The sequence below is a fragment of the Euprymna scolopes genome, chromosome 22 (genome assembly GCF_053919585.1).
Source record: "Euprymna scolopes isolate OS-2025 chromosome 22, ASM5391958v1, whole genome shotgun sequence".
NCBI classification, from domain to species: domain Eukaryota; kingdom Metazoa; phylum Mollusca; class Cephalopoda; order Sepiida; family Sepiolidae; genus Euprymna; species Euprymna scolopes.
Window position 1 is genome coordinate 120,149,487 of NC_136503.1, and position 27,382 is coordinate 120,176,868.

General features: G+C 31.5%; 1 protein-coding gene across 3 annotated transcripts in view; it reads left to right on the forward strand.

Moving 5' to 3' along the window:
* LOC145243687 (solute carrier organic anion transporter family member 4A1-like) overlaps positions 1-27,382 on the forward strand; it is a 357,257-nt gene that overhangs the window by 320,163 nt on the left and 9,712 nt on the right. For all 3 annotated transcript variants that reach the window (XM_080106745.1, XM_080106746.1, XM_080106744.1), the window contains 4 exons: positions 4,445-4,566; positions 15,622-15,882; positions 19,749-19,947; positions 25,025-25,178. In XM_080106745.1, coding sequence (XP_079962871.1) covers positions 4,445-4,566; positions 15,622-15,882; positions 19,749-19,947; positions 25,025-25,178 — 736 coding nt within the window. The remainder of the gene's footprint in view (positions 1-4,444; positions 4,567-15,621; positions 15,883-19,748; positions 19,948-25,024; positions 25,179-27,382) is intronic.

A 27,382-nucleotide genomic window follows, 5' to 3' on the forward strand; every position in this document is an offset into this window, starting at 1 on the left:
AACATTTCATTGATTCTGAGGTTTTCCTAACTTTAATATTTCTCGTGGACGCAAGCCCTTATCATGTTGCTCTATGATGAATCTGCTTTTCAATTCAACAGACATTATTAAAAATTAGTATCTTTTGTTTCTGAAAAAATAAATCATATATATGACAATAACATTATAAATTTATTTTAATACTAGCAGTTCAACTCGGCTTTACTCGGGTCCTATGTACAGTTCATAACTTTTTGTGGATATCTATATATATATTAAACAGTTTGACTTATGTCCAGGTAACCCACATCTAAACTATCAAGTGTTTAGACACAAAACTGGCCGAGGAGTTTGGTAGATGTTAATTTTTATTTTTATTTCGGACTATTAGTCTCATCTTTATTAGTTGTTGTTTTTTGTTTTTTTTTTTGTTTTTTTTTTTTAATCTTTTTATTGGTTCATAACGTTTCGGCCAACTTCCTCTGGCCTTCGTCAGGTGGTAACCGCGACGGATAGGAACTTCGAATCTCCTAACTGCATTCTCAGCCATCACTGCCATCCGTAGTTGTTGTCGTCTCACCACATTTTTGACCAATTACCTCTGGCACACTTTGGGTGGGATTGAAACCGCTATCTTCAGACAATGCTCATCTGGAACCGTAGAGATTCAACGTCTCTATCAACTGCGCCATGGGCCCCGAAGGGCGATCAAGGTTGGATTCTTTGATCTTATAAATCCACATTTATTTATTATCTGATCTTCCATAGTCGGGTCCGTACCGATTGGTATATATATATATTATTCCTTAATTGGAATTTTTTTATTATGAGATGAGCATTTTTTTATGCTAATTTTTATTTTTATTTCGGACTATTAGTCTCATCTTTATTAGTTGTTGTTGTTTTTTTTTTTGTTTTTTTAAAAAAAAAAACAACAACTAATAAAGATGAGACTAATAGTCCGAAATAAAAATAAAAAGAGTTTGGTAGAGTTAGCAACTCTTTCAACTTTGACGTCTTGGCAGCCAAATATTCGCCCAAAAACTGCTTGCTGCATGTCTGAATACTCTTTATTTAAAATTTCGAACGTTTAGACCCAAAATTCGTTGAAAAGTTTGCTAGAGACTGTAACGGCAAATATTTTGAACTTTAACCCCATGGCAGTCAAATTTTCGATCAAAAACCGATTAAAACGATTGGCCTACGTCTGAATACACTTTAAGTAAAATTTCAAATGATTAGACCAAAAATTGGTTGAGCAATTTGGTAGAAACTGCAGAGATCATTTTTTAAAACTTTGATCCCAATTATTGATCCCTTAACATTTATTGTTTTGGGCTCAAATCAAGTTAAAATGTTTGATCCATGTCCAAGTAACCTACATCTAAAATTTCAAGTGTTTAGACCAAAAATTGTCAGAGGGATTTGGTAGAGTTTTCAGAAAGAAAATTTATGTATATATATATATATATATATACATTTTCTTTTTCATCTTCTCATTTATATATTTATATATAGTTAACATACTGGGATATTATTTGCTAATAAAGCCTGTCCCGTGGTCAGGTGATTGGATCTGACAATTAACACAAGATGGTTGTAAATTCGATCTCTGACTTAGGATGGGTACTAATTTAGCCACAATGGAGAGGTGTGATACAGCAAAACAGTATGTGTACATTTGTTTATCCTTATATATATATATATATATATATATATATATATATATATATATATATATATATATATATATATATGTGTGTGTGTGGGGGGGGTGACATTTTAAAACGATGTATAAACAATTTGAAAAATAGTAAAGTGGATTATGAAAATCTTAAATCAACTTATTAAGGTATTTGTACAAGTTCAGGACACGTCCTTTGACAATCAGTTCAACAGAGGGCAAGCGTTGTGTTTTCTTCTGATCATACTATTTGGAGTTAAGGTATGATACTCTTCAGTTCTAGACAATTCCCATGATTTACTTCTTTTTTTTCTTTTGAGAACTGGTTTAATCAACAAAGGTGCGCTTACCTGGGAATGCTGACGGAGTTGCTTAGGTATTTTTATAGCCCAGAGTGTGTCTAGTTTAGTGTGATGGCGGTTTAAACCACCACTTGACGTTATGTGTAACATCCTGGCAAAGGTGTAAATAAAATAAGTTGAGAGAAACAAAAATGAACGGCAAAGAAATACAGAAAATCTTTGTCGAAGTCGATTTTTGTTAGAATAAATTTAAAGTTGAATTATTTATTTCTCTTACTTTGCCACCCTAAAGTAAAAAAATGGGTGAACAACATACAGATAGTCTCTATATAAAGATGCTTGGACGCATCTGAAATGTGTGCAACAAAAGGTGAAACAATATCACATGATCTCGAGTCTTTGATGTACTTAATGAACTCGGAGTTTGGTGCTGAATTCACTATGGCAAGTTGATCATCGGGGTGAGTGCATGTCGGGTTAATGAGTACACGTCGCAGCGTGTCAACAGGTGAAAGTTACACACTTCAACGCTTTAGATATAATCATTTCTAACATAGGTACAATTCCTCTTCTTTATTTACTTACCTCCTCACAAAGGCAAAGGCTTTTTGTGCAAATCCAGATCCTCAAATAGGAACGCGCTAGACAGAAAACAAATATTAACTTTATATTTCTGTTGGGCCTTCTTTACGGCGCACGGCACCTTGAGAAACAGGCAATAAATCAATTCCCTTCCAAATCAGGTAGGTAATGGCCGGGAGATCACCTTTTGAGATTGAACAGATGCTACACTTTTATGTAGATTGTCAGTTTAAGTAGACAAACACTTATTCCTTCCCAACGACTTCACCACAACTTCATATTGTAGAGGTAAAGGACACTGGTAGGTGCGAGACCTGTTTTCTGGAGAGCAAACGTCATTTAAACCAAAAGTAGAAAGAATAACTTTTCAACGACTGATATCCTAACAATAATTATTCGTAGAAAAAAGTCTCTGGTTCTTCACAAATCTCAATTAGATCCTTAATGTTAGTGTCTGGACGGCACTCCTTTGTAACTTTCGACGACAAGTAGCCCAGTGGAGAGAAATCAATGTCAGTCTAGACGATTTTCAAGTTCAATTGCCAACCCTAAGTTTGTTAGACTTTCAACAGCGTACAAACTAGTGTGTGTGGGGGTGGGGGCAAAATGGAGTCTCTCAGCCCAGTCCAGTTTGGACTCCCCTTCGAATTCTGATGATTTGTTTTCTTTTTCTTTTCTGTTTGACTGTATCATATTGAGAACCCGGGATCATAGTTCTATCACTATTTCCTATAGAATTTAGTTCAATTCTTGATAAAGATAACGCATCATTGTTCTAATTTCTTGTCACGTTTACTGGTTTTTAATATGACACTGGAATGGTCATCGGATTTATAGTATGGCTGCCTTTCCTTTTCCTTCATCTATATTTCTGTCTCTTCTTGCTACCATGAACAGGAGTGTTCTCTTCCCCTTCTGTGGGTTGGCTCTCAAAATCACAAATCAATTTTCATTTCCTCAAATCTTCTGTAAAGTTTATTGCCAAATCCCACTTAGGTTTTACGACCCAGAAAATAATTTAGCAAGTTTTTTTTTTGTTTTTTTTGCGGACCCCCCCCCCCGCAAAATATCTCATATCAATGAACCATTAACACAGTTTCAGCCACGTTCTTTCTTCCAACTTTCTTGTTCAACCTCTTCTTTTTTTATTTCTTTCTACTCCACCAATTAGAATTTCGACAGCATATTAACCCTTTTCGTTGTTCTTTTAGTTTTTTAACCTGCTAATATTATCATACACCAGTCCAAATATGACAACGTTATTTCATACATGCTCTGATTTATAGTGATAGAGAATAGACTCAGGTGTGAGAAAATGTTTAGAAAAGCGATTTTATGAGGAGCAAAAAGAAGAATGGATTTAACGTATGAACTCCAAGAACGATTTTGATGTGAAAAAAAATCAATTTTCTCATCGAAAGCAGAACCGTTGATATGAATTTCATGAAGAAAATGGAAAACACACATTAAAAGCAATTGGAAATAAGCATTAGCAGGAGTTAACCATTTCTGACTCTGAAAGCTGAAGGAATGCTTGTGTTTTTTTTTTTTTTTTTTTTTTTTTTTTTTATAGAAAGTATTTTAGTGGTGTTAAACCGACTTCATGAGGATCAGAAAGAGCAATGGATCTGATGTATGAACCAAAGCAAACCTTGTTAAATAAGTCCAGTACTGTTTTATCACTATTTTTGTTACACTTCTAAAATCTGCTTTTGTCTTTCTTTGCTTTGATTCTTGTCGTTTTCTTGCTGCCATTGTTATTGTTGCCATTGTTATTGTTGTCATTGTTATTTCAGCTTTGATGTCGCTTCCGTTCTGCTTCTGCTTAGTGCTTCACTTGAATAAAAACAAATTTGAGATTTATAAATTATGAAATATTTTCATTCTTCTATTTTAGAATTAACACGGATCCAAAAAACCCTCGTTGGGTTGGTGCCTGGTGGGTCGGCTATTTAGCAGGAGGGCTCATAGCTCTCGTCATGGGACCGTTCTTACTCTGTTACCCAAAAAGACTTCCAAGTAAGTACCAAGAGAGAATATCAAAAATATTATTTCTTTTATTCAGCACTTATCAAGTTTTTGTCGGATGATGACCAATGCTATGAAGAAATTGAAAACGATAAATTGTACAAAATTTGATGACAGGTTGATTTGATGAAAACAGGTTGAAAAGTATTTGTTGACAATTGACTTGTAGATGATCATGTTGTAGTTTCCATGGAAGCAGTTATGTGGTAGGTGTATCAGAATTTTTGTAGGAATTTTTGACACCCCTAACACGAAACTGCGAATACAATATAAAAATCTCGGAATTTCTCTGTTAAAAGTGGCTTATTTATTTTCTTTATGGATTATACTTCCAAAATAAACTATTACAGTTGTTTTAAAAGTAATAGAAATATATATATATTTTTTTTAAACAGTAATGAATTTTCCGAACTCAATATTTTTCAATTTTTAAACTTTAAAAATCTATCAAAATTTTTCTATTGATTCTATTTTTACGATATTTTCAGGGTCAATGTGAAATTTTATGTTCTTTCCAATAAACCGAATATAATATTTTAGACAAACGTTTTTTTTTTAATTCACGCCCCCCCCCCCAAGTGTCACCCATTTTGAAATGTCTATTAAAAAGTAAATAATTAATTTATGTCGGGGAGTTTTATATATCACAAATTGAAGAGAAAAGGTCAATAAATAATATATTCAAATTTAAAACAAAAAAAAAACGTAATGTTTTTTAGAAATTTACCTGTAAAGTCCGAAGTTTAAAATCTTATTTTATAAGAACACATTGTTTTTTTTTGTCTTTTTTTTGTCTTTTTTTTTTAATGAAACCTTGGTCCTTGCTCCTTTAATTGAAAAAATAATTAGGGCTTGAATTACATTTTTCGAGGAGTTATAAGCTTGGAAAGACAGGGGGTCGAATAATTCACGCCTCTCATTTTGAAATGACTATTAAAAAGTAAATAATTAATTATGTCGGGGAGTTTTATACATCACAAATTGAAGAGAAAAGGTCAATAAATAATATATTCAAATTTAAAACAAAAAAAAATCGCTTTTTTAGAAATTTACCTGTAAAGTCCGAAGTTAAAAACCTTTTTTTTTTAAAAAAAAACACATTGTTTTTTTTTTTTGTTTTTTTTAATAAAACCTTGGTCCTTGCTCCTTTAATTGAAAAAAAATTAGGGCTTGAATTAAATTTTTCGAGGAGTTATAAGCTTGGAAAGATGGGGTGGAATTATTCACTATTTTCACGAAATTTCTGACACTGCTAGTTATGTGGTAATGTGTTCCACAGATGAGAAGTTCTTGGAAAGAAAATCTGTTCATCGAATCTTATTTTAGGCCCACAAAGGAAGAAAATTAAGTTGTTTACACGCAACTTCTTGCTGTGAACGTTTTAGGAGGAGGAGCGAGAGATTTGAGCTGCATCGAACACTTTTCTGTTATGTGGGTTATTAAGAGTAGTATCCTCAGTTTAGTTTTTAGTCACATTATTATTATTATTTTGTTTTATTATTATTATCATTATTTTATTTTATTATTATTATTATTTTATTTTTATTATTATTATTTTATTTTTATTATTATTATTTTATTTTTATTATTTTATTTTTATTATTTTTATTTTGTTTTATTATTATTATTTTATTATTATTTTATTTTATTATTATTATTATTATTATTTTATTTTTATTATGTTATTTTTATTATTTTATTTTATTATTATTTTGTTTTATTATTATCATTTTTTTATTTTATTATTTGTTTTATTTTTATTATTTTGATTTATTTTTATTATTTGGTTTTATCATTATTTTGTTTTATTTTTATTATTTTGTTTTATTTTTATTATTCTATTTAATTTTTATTATTTTGCTTTATTTTTTATTTTATTTATTATTATTATTATTTTGTTTTATTATTATCATTTTATTTTATTTTTATTATTTTGTTTTATTATTATTATTTTGTTTTATTATTATTTTATTTTTATTATTTTATTTTTATAATTTTGTTTTATTTTATTATTTTGTTTTATTTTATTATTTGATTTTTATTATTATTATTTTATTTTATTTTATTATTTTATTTAATTATTTTATTTTATTATTTTATTTTATTATTTTATTTTATTATTTTATTTTATTATTTTATTTTATTATTTTATTTTATTATTTTATTTTATTATTTCATTTTATTATTTTATTTTTATTATTTTGTTTTATTATTTTATTTTTATTATTTTGTTTTATTTTATTATTTTATTCGACCGATGTATTCCCAGATCTTCTTTTTAAACTGGGTAAGCTTTTACTAAAACTTCAAAGTGAAACCTTCATTTAACCCATGCGAACGTGTTGTTATCATTCCATCCGTCATAACTAGAAACAGCAATATTTCTCTTAGTCTATCTGTTTGTTTGTCTGTTCGATCAAATGTTTTCTTGGAAACTATTGGTCTGAGTTGGCAGAATTTTTTTATGGATCTTTGTTATGATTAAGAAACAGCAAACCAAATGATATTATATCTGTTTGATCTTCAGATAGAAATTAAATGATTAGGGATAAGTCACCACAATATCACATATATACTTGTATTTGTTAATAGTTGAAAGGTAAGAACAATCTACCCTGTGTAGGTTCCTGAGCTTGGAATAACCCAAGTTCAAAAGGAAAGCGGATGATGGTCAGATGTTACATCTGTTGAGAGGAAACAACCAAATAATAATAATAATAATAATAATAATAATAATAATAATAATAATAATAATAAACGCAACAACCAAATATAATAATATTAAACGAAACAACCAAATAATAATAATAAACGAAACAATAAAAAAATAATAATAAACGAAACAACAAAATAACAATAATAAACGAACCAATAAAAAATGATAATAAACGAAACAACCAAATAATAATAATAATAATAATAATAATAATAAACGAAACAACCAAAAAAAAATAATAAGCGAAACAACCAAATAAGAATAATGAACGAAACAATAAAAAATAATAAACAAAACAACCAAATAATAATATTAAACGAAACAACCAAATAAGAATATTAAACGAAACAACCAAATAATAATATTAAACGAAACAACCAAATAAGAATATTAAACGAAACAACCAAATAATAATAATAAACGGTATTCCAATTACAGTACTAAAAAAACTTAAACCAGAACTAGCGCCCATACTTACAAAACTGTTTAAACATTGTCTTAAGGAGAATAGCTTCCCATCACCCTGGAAAATCTCATCAGTATGCCCTGTATTTAAGAATTCAGGTGATCGCTCATCTCCCTCTCAGTACAGGCCAATAAGTCTCCTGTGCGTCATGAGTAAGTTGCTGGAATCTGTGTTAAATACAGAAGTAATTTACCATCTCAGCAAAAATAACCTTCTTAGTGACACATAATATGGTTTCCGTTCTGCTAGATCTACAGCAGATGTACTTACAGTTATATCTCATAGGATTAGCGAATCTCTCGATGGAGGCAACCTTTCTAGGGCAATTGCTCTTAACATATCAAAGGCCTTTGATAGGGTATGACATAAAGGTTTACTTCACAAGATCTCCAGCTATGGTATAGCTTGAAATGTCTTCTCAATTATTAAATCATTTCTCCCTTATAGGTTCATAAGAGTAGTAGTTGATGTGCAAAAATCAGAAGCTCTCAGTATTAATACTGGAGTCCCTCAGGGGTTCATCCTGGGCCCAACTCTTTTCCTGGTCTACATTAATGATCTTCCAAATCACATCCTTACATCATTCGTAGACATTTTTGCTGGCGACACTACCATCTATGGTAGCACATCTAAGACAGTAAACGACCAAGTTCTCTCCGATTCTCTCTCCTCGGATCTTGATCACGTTGTACAATGGGGAAAGGAGTGGCTGGTTACTTTTAATGCATCTAAAACCAAGCTTTTATCTTTACATCATCAACGTTCTGATCCCCATCTGACATCAATTAAAATGAATGGCTCTTGTCGTGGGGAGGCCTCAAGTTTTGACAGGCTTTTGGGCTTGACCTTTACTCCTGATCTTAAATGGAATACGTACATCAAATCTGTTGCCAAGGCCGTTGGAAAAATAGTCGGATCCTTCTATCGATCTAGTAGATATCTCACTGCTGATGCATTTCTCTATCTATATAAGAGCCAGAAACGTCCAAGTATGGAATACTGTTGCCACATCTGGGCAGGAGCTGCTAGAAAAGACTTGTCCTGCCTTGATAGGGTTCAAAATAGACTTCGTGGCCTGATGGGAGATGTCCTTTTCTCTTCCCTGCAACCTCTATCTCACAGAAGAGATGTTGCGAGTTTATCTCTGCTTTATCGTTATTTTCATGGAAAGTGTTCGACTGAGCTTCAATCTATGGTCCTCCTTCGCCAAACTGTCACAATAAACACTCGTCTAGCTGAAAACACTATCAATAATTCCCCCCACTCTTTATCTGTGCCTAAACCTAAACATAGATTCCATGATCAAAGCTTCTTTCTTACAACTGCACGCCTGTGGAATTGTCTTCTGTTTTCCTGCTCTCCAGCCGTCTATAATATGGTTGTCTTCAAGTCCAACGTGAACAAATTTCTGATGAGCCGTTCCACTTAAGTTAACAAATTTACCGAACTTCCATTACTATCGATTACTATATTGTCCTTTTGACTACTGTACACTCGTTAACCCTTGTCCTTGAGTGACCTTTCGACCTTGATAAGTGGTGACGCCTATGTAAAAAAACAACCAAATAATAATAATAAACGAAACAACCAAATAAGTATAATAAACGAAACAGCCAAATAAGAATAATAAACGAAACAACCAAATTTGAATATTAAAGGAAACAACCAAATAATAATAATAAACAAAGTAACCAAATAATTATAATAAAGGAAATAACCAAATAATGATAATAAACGAAACAACCAAACAAGAATATTAAAGGAAACAACAAAATAATAATAATAAACGAAACAACCAAATAAGTATAATAAACGAAACAACCAAATAAGAATAATAAACGAAACAACCAAACACGAATATTAAAGGAAACAACCAAATAATAATAAGAAGAAGAAACGAAACAACCAAACAATAATAATAAATGAAAAAAAACAATAATAATGATGATGATGATAATAATAATAATAATAATAATAATAATAATAATAATAATAAACGAAACAACCAAATAATAATAATAAACGAAAAAAAAACAAATAATAATATGAAACAGAACAACCAAACAATAATAATAAACGAAAAAAAAAACAATAATAATAATAATAATAATAATAATAATAATAATAATAATAATAATAATAACGGAAACAACCAAATTTGAATATTAAACGAAACAACTAAATAATAATAATAAAGGAAACGACCAAATAAGAATAATAAACAAAACAACCAAATAATAATATCAAACGAAACAGCCAAATAATGATCATATTAAACGAAACAACCAAATAATGATCATAAACGAAACAACCAAATAAGAATAATAAACGAAATAACCAAATAAGAATAATAACCGAAATAATAAAAAATAATAATAAACAAAACAACCAAATAATAATAATAATAATAATAATAATAAACAAAACAACCAAATAATAATAATAATAATAATAATAATAATAATAATAATAAACGAAACAACCAAATAAGAATAATGAACGAAACAACCAAAAAATAATAAACAAAATAACCAAATAATAATATTAAACGAAACAACCAAATAAGAATATTAAACGAAACAACCAAATTATAAGAAAAAACGAAACAACCAAATTATAAGAAAAAACGAAACAACCAAATATAATGATATTAAACGAAACAACCAAATAATAACAATAAGCGAAACAAATAATAAAGGAAACAACCAAATAATAATAATAAACGAAACAACCGAATAATAATAATAATAATGATGATGATAATAATAATAATAATAATAATAATAATAATAATAATAAAATTGATAATAATAATAATAATAATAATAATAATAATAATAATAATAATAATAATAATAAACGAAATGGAGATACTGCTCGAATATGTAAGAATTTATTTCTCCACATTTTAGGTATTTCCAAAATTATTCCATAGAAACGCTGACAAAAAAAATTAGACTGAATGTGTCATAATGGTTACTGTTTTAATAAAGCTTCGAATCCATGCCATTAGATTTAGAGTTGTTATTGGGTAATGAATATATAACAAGCGGGACTTTATTGGCTATAAAATGGGCCAAGTAATGAGTTTCAACAATGAACAGAACTAAAGTAATTTCTAAAAATATGGTTTTCATCTTTGTAGGAACCGCGTCCTTAATCTTAACCCTTGATCTAGATATTCAAATTGCAATACATTCTAAGAAGAACATGATCATGTTTAGTTGTGATTGTTCACATGATGTCGATGATAAACTATATGTAAACACGGCATAAAAATGAAAAACAAATTCGACTGAAAATGTAATCCAGATAATGCAAATTATGAATACTAATCTGAGATGTTCTGTTCAACATTAAATCATCAGGAAGAGGTATTGTTGGTAAACAGAGAAAACGAATACAACTTTTTCTTCAACGCAGTTGCCTTGACCGCCATTTGAATCCTTGCTATTTATCTTTACAATAACATATAAAACACACCATATTTATGCAACACATGCTTTAGAAATGTTATCTCATTCTCAAGATGATTCGGACCAGCCTTCTGGATTATGTTGCAGTCTATGTTTAAATTGAGTCTGCGTTTGACTTACAAACATTTAACGCCATTGTCGACAGTATAAAATGTAGCCACATATTAATGAAAAGATGCCAAGATTTCATCGGCAACTTGATAACCACAAAAAAATTTAAGCACACTATGGAAAATAAAAAGAAAACCATTAAACTCTTATATGTAGTCAAATTCCCAAATGACATCAATGGCTTTCATAATACAAGTACATGTCGAAATCTGTTTCGCTCTCGTGCGACTATGTTCTTATAAAAAAACTATTTCTAATCGAATGCACAATAGTTTATTATTATTCAAACAGTGGATATGATGTGATTCTGAAAATGCATATAAGAAACAAACTTCCAGGCAATGCTGAATCGGAACAGCTAATTTAAAAACGGTTTTAAAAAAATAGGAAAAATGGTTTCATAGATTTTTTAACGCTTACCAAGACCAACTGCCACTTGAGAATAATAATTTTTTTTTTCAAATGAATGACGGAACAATGATATGAAAGTTTCTTCGATTGATGATATGAAATGAGTGATTCATTCACAAGACGACATGACAGATATTTAGTAAAACTGAACTTTGAAACGACCATGTTATAAGTCTGTAGAGAAATATTCCTGCAGTAACGTGTTTCAAATTATGAACTTCTTTAAAACAAACTTCGTCCATGAAAGTTTTGTTTAATTTTAGGTACATATAGGGAGAAAGTAAAATTCTTTATAGTGTTAATGATGAGTTTTGACTAGAAAATGTTTCAGGGGGTGAATGTATTATTTCGATCTTTTCTTTCGTCACTTTTCTTTCCTGTTCTTCATTTTTATCAATTACTAATGGAGGTTTGCTATCTGCCAGTCCCAACTGAAACTATATTATTACTCCTATTTGATTTTCCTATATTTTATTCGAGGTGAGGGAAAGTATTGTATTTGATCTGTTGCCACGAGACTATCCTCCCAGGTAATACCTTCTCTTTTGTTGAAGTCCATGATGTACATGTTAGTTTGGTATAATACCATTATTAGCAGGAATTGCCTCCTCCTTTGAAAGGGAGTGCAGTATATGTTCGTTCATCATGGTACCACCCACCCAGGCATGACCACTTCCTTTAAGAGGCAGCATATATATATATATATATATATATATATATATATATATATATATATATATATATATGACCGTTTATAATGGTACCATCTTCCCAAACATTGTCTATTCCTTTAGAAGCTAGTGTAGTACATGTTTGTTCGTCATAATACTATCCTCCCAGATAAAAGATGTTTCCTTTCTGTCACATATATTCTGCTAGTCATCAAAATTACCAGTAAGAACAGATTAATCAAAAATTCATGAAAACTCACCATAAATCATCATCAGCAGCAGCAGCATCATCATCATCATAACTCCGTTTTACATGCTGGCATGTGTTGGACAGCTTTTAGGAATTAACTTCCAGACTAACTTATCTATGGCCAGGCCATTAAACTACATCGCCTGAAACGTAGCAGATTTTCTTTGGAAGTCATTTCCTTAGTTGTTTTGTAAACCAGATGCTTTTTCTGACATCAATACGATGGAGAAAGTGATAATCGGTGCTTTCATCTAGACCACTGTCTAGGTGATTACCTACCAATGCTAAAGGGTGCTTCATCTACTTTTAACCAATGATTACATGAGCTCAATATCTGCAGCCGTCACTAGTGTAAGTTGTCCAACAGCTGTATATGTGTATTTTATTGCAGTGGACGCTCGGCTCTCATCCAGTCCTCTCTCTCTCACCTGATTGCAGTACAACCACACACATATGATTGGATTTATCTGCATTATGAATTTTGACCAAATTCAACACATCAGCATATATGGATTGTTGAAATTTGTTCAATATAGAGGTTATCTTAAGTATGAATCAATCATATTGGTATGGTCATGTGGAACGTTTATTCTCCTGGATAAAACGTTGTAGAAACATAGATGTATTGTTTCACAGGAACACTTGGAAGCTAGTGATTGTACAAGACTGCACAGGGTGGGATTTGGAGACTGTTGAACCGCTGACCTGTGAGAATTGGAAAATGGGGTTGCGTAATATTAGTAAATGCCTAATGCTTGAATAAGGAAAAAAGCGACATTTGTTGAATAGAAAAATTTATACATTCCAGGATCAACTTCAGTAACTAGCCTGTCCACTCGGCTCTGACTGTTATCCAATTGAAGACTACCATCCAATTGATAGATTACACATGTAAAATCACTACCCCTTAATAGTTATAAAGATTTATAAACATTTATTTATTTCAAATAGATCATCTTTTATTTCTTTGGAATCAGATGATTCTGTTGTTTATGTTGTTTTCCCCAATATCTTTCTAATGCTATTTTTTCTAGAAAGACATTGGGTACTTATAGAAATGACCACAGGAAGGTTGCCAACATCCTAAGTGAAACTATTTATATAGAAATAAACTGGATTTGACCTTGGAACATCCAGGTTGTCAGTCTCTGTCATTAACTTACTGTCACTAAAAAAGAAATATATTTTTGAAACAAATTACATAATCATGTTAAAAAGTATCACTGATGCAAAAACCGTAAAAATCAATTTAGAAATGATTGTAAAAGAATGAATGTAGATGAATATTTTTGGTGATGAAATACTTGAGAGGACATGATGTGGATATGTCTACTTTAAGATAAGTCTCAATAAATATATGTTGGAGGAAATATACTTCTCTACTTGACGTTAAGCAATAATCTCCCATAAAATCCAAATTACATTCCGCTATTAGCATTATAAATATGTAAACGAATAGTTTAAATTAAATACAATATAACTTCCTCCCCATTAACAGCAGATTTGATAGCTAAGTTGGTAGAACACATTAATGTCCAAATTTCAAATGTGATGTGCTTAGTTGCACTGATGAGTCATTGGGACAAAAAACACGTGTGGATGAATATAATTGTGTTGGGTGTGACGTTTGGAATATTTGAGATGAGGATGGATACGTTGAATTATTTGGATTACTCTTCTCATGTTGGATGTTAGGCTCCAAAGTTCCCACTGACGAAACCACCGACCTTCGTCTTCTGGATCATCTTGTTGAACAGGAATGTATAGATTTTCTGAAAGAATGCCTGCAAACTATCTTAGTAGATTAAAAAAAAAGTGTTCAGGTTGAAATTTCATACATATTACTTAGATTCCCAAGTTTGACCGGATGCTACTGAAGAAAGTCATAGATTACATCGGCCGGAACGTTGTAAGTAATCTAAGCCATCCAAATATTACATAATAAAGTGTGCATGTTTATGGATAATTTAAAGAAATATTTTTATTAACAGTGGCAATAGTATTGTTGATTAATAGTAAAGTTTCATTGAAGTATTTAGCGGTCGTCTTAAATTTTATATTCATCAACAAGTTCAAACGGTGATTATGAGTTCAAACTGTAATGGGTCTGCCACATAATAAAATTACTAAAATGTACCATAAAACAGTTTTTAAATAGTTTCTAAACATCTTTCAAAACCTTGAGTGGCAGTATGGGTATGCCAACTTCTATCTTACCTAGCTGCTACCACTTCTACCAAGAAGCAATATTTGTGAAAGTTTGTAATAAAAATTGTGCTTAACGAGGGAGTATGATAAATATATGCATTGTTTTTATTGAAAAAAATCTTAGAAATTTTATTTTTACGCAAAAATAATTTGCTTTTAATGCTTTGCTTTTTAATCTCAAAAATGAGTTGATAAAAAGAATAAATTATTTTAGTAACACTCCGCTCAATATGTTCAAGATTCAACTAATGAAACCACAACACTAAGGTAAAGTTTGACTTTATTCACCAGCATCGTCACCTTCTATGGTGATACACTGATTCCAACGCTTTCTTAGCAGGTAATTTAATAAAAATAGTTTTATAATGTTTTCATATTAATTTCTTAACATTTATAAAACATTTAATTACAAATTTCTTTAGAGTTTGGATTTGGAATTCGAACACATAGAAGTTGCTGCCTTAGTAATGCACGTATTGAAAAGACAATGTCTAAAAACATAATAAAAACATAAATTGTATGAAGTACATTGTATGAAATTGTATGAAGTAGCAATAATTCAAAAAATGAATTCAAACAATGTATAAGATTTTCAATAATTAAACGCACTGTATTGTAGTTGCTGGATTTAATATTAAATATCTCTTTTTCAGCTTATTCTACACTCGGACAACACCGAGTCAGTGTGTCAACTTGCCTTCATCACATTGAAATAAATGTTATTCTCATTTGTACAGGAACCGAAAAGCCAGACTATGACGATGATGTCATGAAGCAATTACGGACGGAAGATGAGTGCCAGTTTAAAAAGACTGAACCAGGCAAGGAGTACGAAGTCTCAGGGGCCATGTGCAATCTCTTCCAGAACCCAACCTTCCTAATGGTCACCCTGAGTGCCATTGCCGAATCTATCAATGTAGCTGGAATTGCCACTTTCCTTCCAAAATTCATTCAAAACCATTTTCATCAGACACCCTCCTGGGCTTCCATGTTGGCTGGTACGTATCTGCAGCTTGTCATCACCATATTTCGTCTCATCTGATCCAAATAAGATCTTTGTAAAAACGTTAAAACATCTCGTTATTTTTGTGCATTATTTGATTTAAAATATTCCAAAGAAATTTAAATTTGGCGATATTTATTAATTGATGTCTAATACCTATTGTTAAAATTAATTGATGTCTAATACCTATTGTTAAAATTAATTGATGTCTAATGCCTATTGTTAAAAGTTTAAAAAAACCACATGAATATTTTATATTCATGTTCATTGTAGTGCAGAAATACTTTGCAAAAGGAAGAATGCGCACAAATCGAAGGTACCTGAATTTTCCCAAACGAGTTGTGACTTCTTTTTATCTCTTTAGCATCGAACTAAACTGAACTAAGAATAGCCCATATTTGGATTTCTTATATTTAGCAGTTGTGTCCCAAAATTCATAATGATCGGTTAATTAGTTTAAAATTGAATCCTGTACACACAAGTATATAAACATATATGTAACTTTATGAGTATATATATATATATATATATATATATATATATATATATACTCATAAAGTTACATATATATATATATATAAGAGCAAATAGTCAATAAAATATGTTAAAAAACACTTTAAAAAAGAGTTAAAAACATATTTAATCTGAAAAGGAAACACTTAATAAGTGAATAGTCGTTAATTCGCAGAGTTTCGAAGAAATACTTTCCTTCTCTTCAGAGGGTAGGAATTAGCAAAATGCGGGATCGGATTTTGCATACAAAAGTATTTGATGAAACTGCAAGTAAGTCAAAGATCTTACTTGGTAACAAAAAAGTGAAGCAGAGGGAATATGGTGAAGAAAAAGGTGATTTCAAGAGAATGGATAGTCTGGTGAAAGGTAAATTATCCAATGACGGTAAAATCCAAAAATATAAATCCAAGAAAGTTAATTTGTATGCAAAATCCGATCCCGCATTTTGCTAATTCCTACCCTCTGATGAGAAGGAAAGTATTTCTTCGAAACTCTGCGGATTAAGGACTATCCACTTATCAAGTGTTTCCTTTTCAGATTAAATATGTTTTTAACACTTTTTCAAAGTGTTTTTAACATGTTTTATTAACTATTTGTTCTTATTATAATCTCTATCTCCTATTTGGTTTTTATCGAGCTTTTACATCTGGCTGAGATAACTTTATAAATATTAATTCTTGAATATTTATAATATACTTTAGTTTTACCATCTTGGATCATTTTGGTAAATTTAATTGTAATTTTTATTTTATTATATTAAGGACTATCCATTTATTTAGTGTTTCCGTTTCAGATTAAATATGTTTTTAACTCATATCAAAGTGTTTTATAACATATTTTATTAACTATTTGCTCATATATATATATATATATATATATATATATATATATATATATATATATATATATATATATATATATATATAGTCTGTCCCAAAAGTCACTGAAGGGTTGAAAATATTTGTAATTTTAACATTAATGATTATTTTGTTTCCTATTTCAGATAGTTTACCGATAATATTTTGAAAATTAATTATAGATAAGTATAGCATTGAACAATTTACGCAAGTTGTAAAATTGTTTCACATCAGGGGTAAATTATTTTGACACAAAGAGCTTATTGACGGCATTTTCATGTAAGAGATAGTCCAAGTCACAACACAATTTAAAACATTGTGCGCCAACTTGAAGACCAAGGAGTTGTACTTGATCTTGTGTAAGCTGGCAGACCTCGAAACATCATCAGAAATGAAAATAGGGAATGAGTGCGAGAGAGCGTAGAGCAGCATCCTGAAACATTGATTCGATAATGTTCCACACAACTTGGAATAAGTTAAAGCACTTACACAATATTCTGAACAGTTTAAAACTCTTTCCTCATAAAGTGCAGCTTGTTCAACACTTGAACCTTGAAGATTTTCAAGCAGGGGTTCAATATGCAGTTCAAATGCAAGAACTTTACCGAAATGATCCCAATTTTCTGTCAGATGAAGCCCATTTTTATTTGAATGGATTCTTTAACAAACAAATTTACAGATTTTGAGGCTCTGAAAATCCAAGGGCAATTCATCAAAAGCAGTTGCATCCCATAAAGTGCACTGTATGGTGTTCAGTAATGGAGGAGAAGATTATTGAACCATATTTTTTTTTTGAAGCTTGAAACAAAAATGCTGTCACTGTTACTGGAGAGAGATATCAGACTGGTTACAGACTTCCTGCACCCACAAATTTAAAATAGGCCTAGCTTATAGTTCTAGCAAGATGGGGCAACGGCGCGTACGGTGAGAGACATCATGGAGCAACTTAGGCAAAATCTTTGACAACAATATTATCTCTCGCTATGGCATTATCAGACGTTCCCCAGATTGACAAGCTCCGACTTTTTCTTGTGAGGATATCTTAAAGAAAGAATCTATGTTAACAAACCCCAAATACTGCAAGAATTGAAAGAAAGCATCAGGAACGAAATAAGGGAGTTAAATCACAATGCAGAGATTCTGCAATTTATCATGAATAATGTTTTGGAAAGAGCACAAAATATGGGAAGTTGAAAATGAGCAACATTTAAAAAATGTTATTTTCATAAATAAAGATTCTTTAAATTTTGCATTTTTTTTTAAAATCCCAATATCTTAGTCAGATTGTGTTAAAATTACAGAAATATATCAAAATAAAGAATCTATTTAACTTTTAAACTGTTTGTACAACCTATATATGTACAAATAATAACAATATGAATCATACAAATTTTATTTGGAGGACAAATTTTCAAAAAAACAGACCTTCTTTTTCTTTCTCGACGATCTCAATTTTTGAAGCTCCCTACTGACTTAGTTTTTCTACTTCTTATTTATTTTTCTCAATTATTCTTTACGACTTATTTCTCCCCCATTTCTTTCCCTTATTTTCCCTTTTTTCTAATAAGTACAAAACACTTTCTCACTTTTTAAGTCAGATGTTAACCTGTTGTTCTTCTCATTTGAAAAGGCCCATAGTGGGTTGAAATAAATATATAATGAGATTGAGCTAAGTTTGAGTTGGCTTTTTTCTTTTAACTCTTATATATGCTCTGCTTTGCATTGAACTCTCACACTTGAGATTTCCATCAGAAATCACTTTTTCTTCTTTAAATTGATGCTTTCTCTCTCTCTCTCTCTCTCTCTTTCTCTCTCCTCTCTCTCTCCCTCCCTCCCTCTCCCTCTCCTTCCCGTCCTCTCTCTCTCCCTCCCTCTCCCTCTCCCTCTCCCTCTCCTTCCCCTATATATAATTACTTAATTTACTCACATAAAATTAATATACGAAAGTATAGATTTATGCGTGAACTTTAAGTATTTACTTCAAAAGTGCTCAATACGTAGGTAGAGCTAGTTAGTAAGTTAAAAAAATTCATATGGTGATTAAACTACACTGAATATTCCGTGTTTCATCCACTCTAGGACTCCTGAAGAGTCCTAGAGTGGATGAAACGCGGAATATTCAGTGTAGCTTAATCGCCATATACATTTTTTAACTTACTATATATATATATATATATATATATATATATATCAAGTATTTTATTTAAAAACTGTACATTGCAGTGTCTGTTGGACGTACCTACGTTTCATCAATCTGATCATGTTGGACCTCGTGGCAGAATCAGATTGGGCTTAGAAACAGATTGTTCAATAAGTAATAGAAATGGAAAATTGGTTTCCGCCCAAGATCCGGAATAACCGGACATAACATGTAAAGAGACATTTTTAAATCGAATAATTTATATTAGCTCATGTTGAACCTGTGATTGAGCGCTTTATTATTATTTTTTCAACAAACTAATAATACATGTTCTATGTTTCTCTCCTCTAGGGGTGGTTGTTGTCCCAGCTGGTGCGGCAGGTCAGTTGCTTGGTGGCTACCTTAGTCGTCGCCTGCAGCTTCATGTCAGAGGCATGGCCCGAATGTGCATCATCACCTTGGCTCTATCATCAGCAGGTGTGGCTGCTTTCTGGGTGCGATGCGATTCAGGACCGATGGCTGGAATCAATGCAAATTATCAAAATGCCAGGTAAATAAACACGTTTTACAACAATCAGAATTTAAAACCAATTAATGTTTTGGTTAAAAAAATCATTAAGAAAAAGATCAATTGTAGTATAGAAGCGTTTAAATATCTCATCTATTTTGTACAAATTGAATGAAGACATTATGGATGCTAGCAATCTAAACATTAAATATCAATAATATCTATTTTTAGTCAACCAATTATCCTTAGCCACCATAACCCTAACACAATTACTAATATACTACTATTGTTATTACTACTAAAATACTCAGATTATTAGGATTCTTCAGACACCTCATCTCATCATGTAATTTTCACAACAATTTGGTCCAACCTTGTGGAAATACTTGGAAAAATTCAGTTGTAAAGTGATAACCTCTTGAAGGTTGAAAGTTCAATCCATAGTGTGAGTGACTGAAAAATACAATTGTTATATTATGGCACCAAAAAAGCTTATGTTACGTTGTGTGTATGTGAATATATTCCATAGCGACGAATAATTGGGTTTTATATTCTATCTGTATATGTAAATGCTTGTATGTATATACATTGTATCATTTAGTTGATCGTCTAGTGTGTATATTTTAACATTTATGCAACAGTTCTAACAGGAAACGATTGACGTGGACGAAACAGTTGTAGACAAACAGTTCTTTTTAACACCTGGATTATTTATGAACATTTATTTTCATGATTTACCCAGCATCTTCAGAGATTACACGTTTTTACATCTTTACTGTCTAAAATGACGCCGCTTCCTGCGACATGGAGAGACCCTTTTTGAGTCGTCCGTTCTCTCTGATGTCCAGCTACCAACTCCTTAGAATCTCCCCAAATCTACATTTCGTCACGTGTCTCATTACGTGTCAGACCAACAGCTGATGTAACTCCAATCTAGTTATTTGTTTATGCCAACCCAAAATCATGTTTACATCTATTTTCTATTTTTACATTCATTTTGCGATATTATTATATTATATATCAAAAATTTTCCCCAATTTAATTGGTTATGTTTTTTTAATCATAATAATTAATCCAGCGACCCGCCGTCGCTCAAATCAATTAACAACAACAATAATAATAATAATAATAATAATAATAATAATAATAATGATAATAATGTTTTGACCCTTGGCCCTGCTTTCCACAATAAACATAGATACTATGCTATGATCACAGCCCAAAGCGTCACAACATTACACAATTGCGAATTAATTAGAACTTTTATCCAGTCATGGCTGACGAAATGAGAGCATGCTACCTCGTGAAGTAAATAAAGCTTTCTGTTTGAAATTCTGTGCAGATTCCCGAGTTCGACAAGATACACTTAAAGAAGGTCAGAGGGTACATGGACCAAAATGTTGTGAAAATAACATTTAAGATGAGATCAGTATTCTGAAGAACCAAAATAATACGAATAGCCAATCTCCATCTCAAAAATATAGAAAGTACTAAAATACTAATAATGTTATTAATGTTTCTAATATCACTATTGCCACACAAATGTGCCAAGATACTATTAAAATAGTAGAAATACCTCTGCTATTATTATCATTAGAATATTATTATTCTACTAATGTGAATCACCCCGTCACACAAATACTATTGTTAACATATGTTGAATTACTATGATAAATACTAGTACTATGATTGCTTCTACTACTACTACTACTACTACTACTACTACTACTGCTACAATACTACTATTATTTAATGCTACTACTACTAAAATACCACTATATAATTATGAAGACAGATCTTCAGTGATGCACTGACTTCATTTATGATTTCGGATTTCGCATTATATCAGCTACGGCAGTAATCCTGACCTGACTCCAGACATGTGAAATCGTCTTCTTGAAAATTATCAGCAACGTGCTGATATTGCAAAAAATCGTGTTTTCAAAATTATTAGTTTTCTTTTTAATGTCAGCACATATCAATAAAGCTAAGTACATATGTAGTCGTGTACAAAAATTCAAACTTTGTCCTTCATCCCATTTTCTTTCCCAGATCTTTATACTCACATCCATTTAGATGCAGCTATATTCTTTAATTGGTTTTTATGTTATATTTTTTTATTTGTTTTCTATGGGTCCTCGCTGTTCCCACCATCCCTATTTTTGTCAATACCCTGCACAAGTCCCCTGCAACCAATTTCTATAGAATTATGGTGGATCTTCAAACAATATGCTCAACATTGTTTGACGCGTTCCTGGTATTTTACCTTTTTTCTCTCGACTACATGTACGAGGGGCGTGCAATAAGTAATGCCCCTCACCCACTTACAGTTGTCTGATCTAGCTGAAATTTTGCATGTGCAATGATGTATATTTCTACGGGTTATGTGGCAAATTACAGCTCTGAACTAATTGTGGTTTCTGTTTTACATGTGTTTGAACTGAGTCAGGTGTGAAATGGAGCCTGTTGAATGTCGAGCAGTGATCCGGTTTTTGTATTTGAAAGGACGCATATCACAGGAGATTTTGATGAAATGAAAGAAACTTATGGTGATAATGCCCCGTCATATGACCTTGAAAAACGCTAGCATCGTGAATTCAAACATGGCCGGAAGTCTGTGGAAACAGCTCCCAGACCTGGTCGCCACCCCCCCTTCTGCCATCTGTTCATCAAGTTGAGGCTGCCATTTTGGAAGATGGGCGCATTACTATTCGCCAAATAACCCAAGATGTCAAGATTAGTACAGGGTCTGTGGAAACCATCATTCATGACCATTTGCATATGCATAAAGTGTCTGCCAGATTGATTCCCAGGTTGCTCACACTATTCCAGAAGCAAGAATGTGTTGAGTGCTCGAGGATGAATTTGGAGATTGTGCCAAGAAGATGAGTCAAAGTTTTTCAAAAGACTGATTACACAGGATGAAACCTGGGTCCATCACTATGATCCAGAAACCAAAGCCCAGTCAATGCAGTGGAAGCACTTGGACTCACCACCTCCAAAAAAGGCAAGGGTGCATCCCTCTGCTGGCAAGGTTATGCTCACAGCCTTCTGGGACCAGGACGGAATAGTGATGACAGATTTCCTGGTAAAGGTTACCACAGTTACAGGAGCCTATTATGCTTCACTTTTGAGGAAATTAAGGGAAGCTATCAAAATCAAGAGGCGGGGCAAGATCAGCAAAGGTACCCTCCTCCTGCAGGACAACGCTCCGGTCCACAACTCGCATGTCGCCAGATCAGAAGCACGGGCGTGATTATGAAACCCTCCATCATCCTCCCTACTCTCCTGACCTTGTACCCTCTGACTTTCCCCTCTTCCCAGCCATGAAGTTGTTTTTGAAAGGAAAGCGTTTCCCAGATGATGCAGCCTTGATTTTTGAAGTCACATCGTGGTTGGAGGACCAACCTGGGGTGTTATACAAAATCGGTCTCCAGAGCTGCATCAAACGATGGGAGAAATGCATAACTCTGGGTGGTTCCTATGTAGAGAAAGACTAATGCCAAGTTTCGTTGCTCTACTGCTATGGGAAGTGGGTCAGGGGCATTACTTATTGCACGCCCCTCGTATCATTATTTCTCAAAATATTACAATGATCATAAATAAAATCAGTCTTTTGAAATGTGAATTCTTCACATTTTAGTTGAATTATACTTTTTTGTTTAAATCATTAAAACCTTCAATTGATGTTAGTTCTTTGCGGTTTTGGGTCAAAATCTTCTTAATCAAAAAAATTGATTTCTCTCAAATCACTACACTCTTTATATTTTTATTGCTATTTGACTGGATTTTATTTCTTTATTTCTTACTTCATTTTTCTTTCTCTTTTCTCATTTTCACTCTTTCTAATCGTCTCTTCATCTTGCTTTGCCTTCTTTTTCAGTTTTCAGAGAGAATTGTGTAAGAGTAACAGTTCTCTCTGAGAAAAAAAAAATTAGTTTTGCCATGAAAACAATCGATGCGCATAGAGAAATGACTTAATGTCGCCTTCCATCAAGTGAAATCCATGTATTTTGCTTCATTTCTTACTTAGAAATGATCCATCAGTTTAATTACTCGGATCAAGAAGGTTTCAAGGACCTCATAAAATAATGTTTAATATCAAAATATAAAATAACTATTTCTCTTTAAAATAAAATGTATATATTTATTAGAATTATAATAATTTCATTGTAAATCTAATAATTATAGAGTAACTGATGTTAAAATGAGTATCTAGAATTATAAGGACACAATACCTGTATTTTTTTAAAGTTTTATAAATAAAAAAATGTGCACCCTACATTAAAAAAAACGAATGTTTAATATATCTCCCAACCTTTTTATAAAATAAATATTCGAAATACCAAACAATTTGATTTCTTATTAGTTTGATGATCTATTTGTATTTTTTTTCCAAGATTGCTATTTTACTAAATAAAAGCGTTTCAAATTATTAGTAGTTGTGCAGGGAGCTGTGACTCTCCTTCCTCCGAATTAGGAAATTCATCTTGATGTCAACTATTTTTGCTATTTTTGCAACTCACTTTCCTCACTATTCCTGATGTTTACTACTACTACTACTACTACTACTACTACTACTACTAATAATAATAATAATAATAATAATAATAATAATAATAACAATAATAATAATAATAATAATGATACTAATACTACTACTAATAATAATAATATTATCAAAATATTACCGGCCAATTTGGCATGATAGTAAGAATGTTTACTAATAGGTCAGGAGACATCAGTTTAGTCATTACAAAGACTTAAACAATTGTATTTGATGCTCCCTTACTAAACACTCAGCATAATAAGATGAGAAGCAAGGGTAAGTGGAGTAATCTTGAGAAAAGAGCAGTGCCCCCTCCTATGTCTCGGTGTAATAACTAATGAAAAAGAAAAACTGAGAGTCGCTCTCGACTATGGTTGACCACTTGTTTCTGATTAAAATACTTTTACAATTAAATCTACAAACGCTGTCACATTACTATAACTGGTACTACAGATTAAAAAACTACTAATAACGCAACTATTAAAATACTGCTAATGTTATAAATACTATTAACCACCTTTTTAATTAAAACTGATGTAATTTTTTTTGTTTCTTTTTTAATTTATTTAGCTTCCAAGCGTATCATTTGGTCAACTTGACTTCAAAATGCAACGAACCGTGCCATTGTACGACAGAAATCTATGAACCGGTGTGCAACGACGATGGAATACAATTCTTCTCTCCGTGCCATGCTGGATGCAAGATTAATTCCAGAAAGGGAAATGTAAATGGATTTTTTAAAGCAATTTTATTTCAAAGAAACAAAACTGTTATTGCAAAAATACATAACTTCCAATGTGTAAAATGCGAAATGATGACTTGCAAAATCTAAATTATATACTGCTTTCTCTCTTCTATGGCCACAACATTTTATCGATGTATATAACATTGGGTCTGGTGTTGTAAGTTATCATTTTGGGGATATTGTAATTATTTTATATAAACAAATGAGGATCAAAAAGCCTATTCTGAGTACAGATACTGTTCGAACAGATTTTGTACTGCATTATATTCTATAACTAAAAATAAACATCGTCTGGAAACAGCTGTATATGACTTTAATACCATTGTGTGTACTCTTTATTTCGAATAGGATTTGAAAATAATTAGAATCTTAAAGATACACATACATATGTATCTCTCTCTCTCTCTCTCTCTCTCTCTCTATATATATATATATATATATATATATATATATATATATATATATATACTTACTTCTGTTTCACTATATGATGGAATATCAACCTGTTATAATTGTTTAATTTGATGCATCAAATGCAGAATATGCAATAAGTGATGTCACAAAAACTGCATCAACATGTCAGTACAACCAATTTCAATTATAGCACACCTCAATTCCCACGAAAAGAAAAGTTGTTGTAGATGTTGAAAGTATCAACAAATTCACCTAGATGACGCAATTAAATGCAGTGGATGAACTGACACAACTATAAGATGACATATATCTGCCACTTGGAGAGTCTTGAGACAGCTGTCAACAATTTTGCAATATGCAGGAATCCCATTGTCTGTACACACGTCTATGGCTGTGAAACAACGAAACATCAAAACAAAACGATTCTAGCCACAGCAGATTGCATGGAGAAAACTGCCAGTCTCACACTAAAGGCATCCATGAGAAAGTAATGATGTCTCGACAAGTATGGCCATGTCGCACACCATCAGTCATTCAAAATGGTTCAAAATTTGTTCCACATTGACATTAATGAACAAAATCCATGACAGGTAACTTAAACATGGAAGAGATTAGTTGATGATTTAAAAGCATTTATTCTGAATTATTTGAAATTAGTTGATGACATCGTGATTATGGCGGCTGGCATGAGAAAAATCGCATTAGACAGGAATAGTTGGAAGTTATTCATGAAATGTCTAACCCCAAGAATACAATAATAATAATAATGATAATAATAATAATAATAATAATAATAATAATAATAACCCCTCCACACACACACACAAAATAGAATGATGTCAAATAGCCGAGAAGGGTCAAGGATGATGGAAAGACCGAGGAGAGAACACTGATTAAACCTCCACTGGACAAATGTGAAGAGAAGCGGGACCTTGGGGAGGCTTATTGCCACTCAAATTCCAGTGGAGACCAATGGTCGCTGCTAGCGGGAGATCAATGGTGGGCGGCTGTTGCGATAATGCAAATTCATTTGCAAATGTGGAAGAGGTAGAGACCACTGGAGAAATGGGGAGACTTGTTGTCACCAAGCTTCCAGAGAACACACAGGCTATTTTCAAGGAAAGATCCTTTATGACCTGTGTGAAAGCTCCTTGTGAGCCAATAATAATAAATATGATAATAATAATTATATTAAAAATGATAATAAATAATAATAAATTAATAATGATAATGATAAATAATAATAAAAAAATTATTAATAATAATGATAATGATAAATAATGACAATAAAATAATAGTAATAGATTACTAACAATAATGATAATAATAAAAGTAATAATAATAATAAAAGTAATAATAATAACTTGTGGTTAACAAAAAGTTATTTTCTAATGGATTTGAATGTAAATCTAACAAAGGCATAAAAATACAAAACTTTTACTCTTATTACACAATTCTCAATAATTTCATGATTCTCATAAAATTCTCACAGTTGCATAATTCTCACAAATTATGCAATTTTATAATCACACAATTCTCACAAATTACACAATTCTTATAAATTTCGTAATTCTCATAAACTGCATAAATCTCATAAATTACATGATCCTACAAATTACATAAAATTCTCAATTTTACTGAAAGAGATTTGGAACATGACTAACATCAATATAATATCAATAATCAATACTCTTGCAGAATTTGATTCTTGGGATTTCCTGTCAGTCATTGGTCGGGCATGACTGGCAATCATCGAATTGTTCAAATGT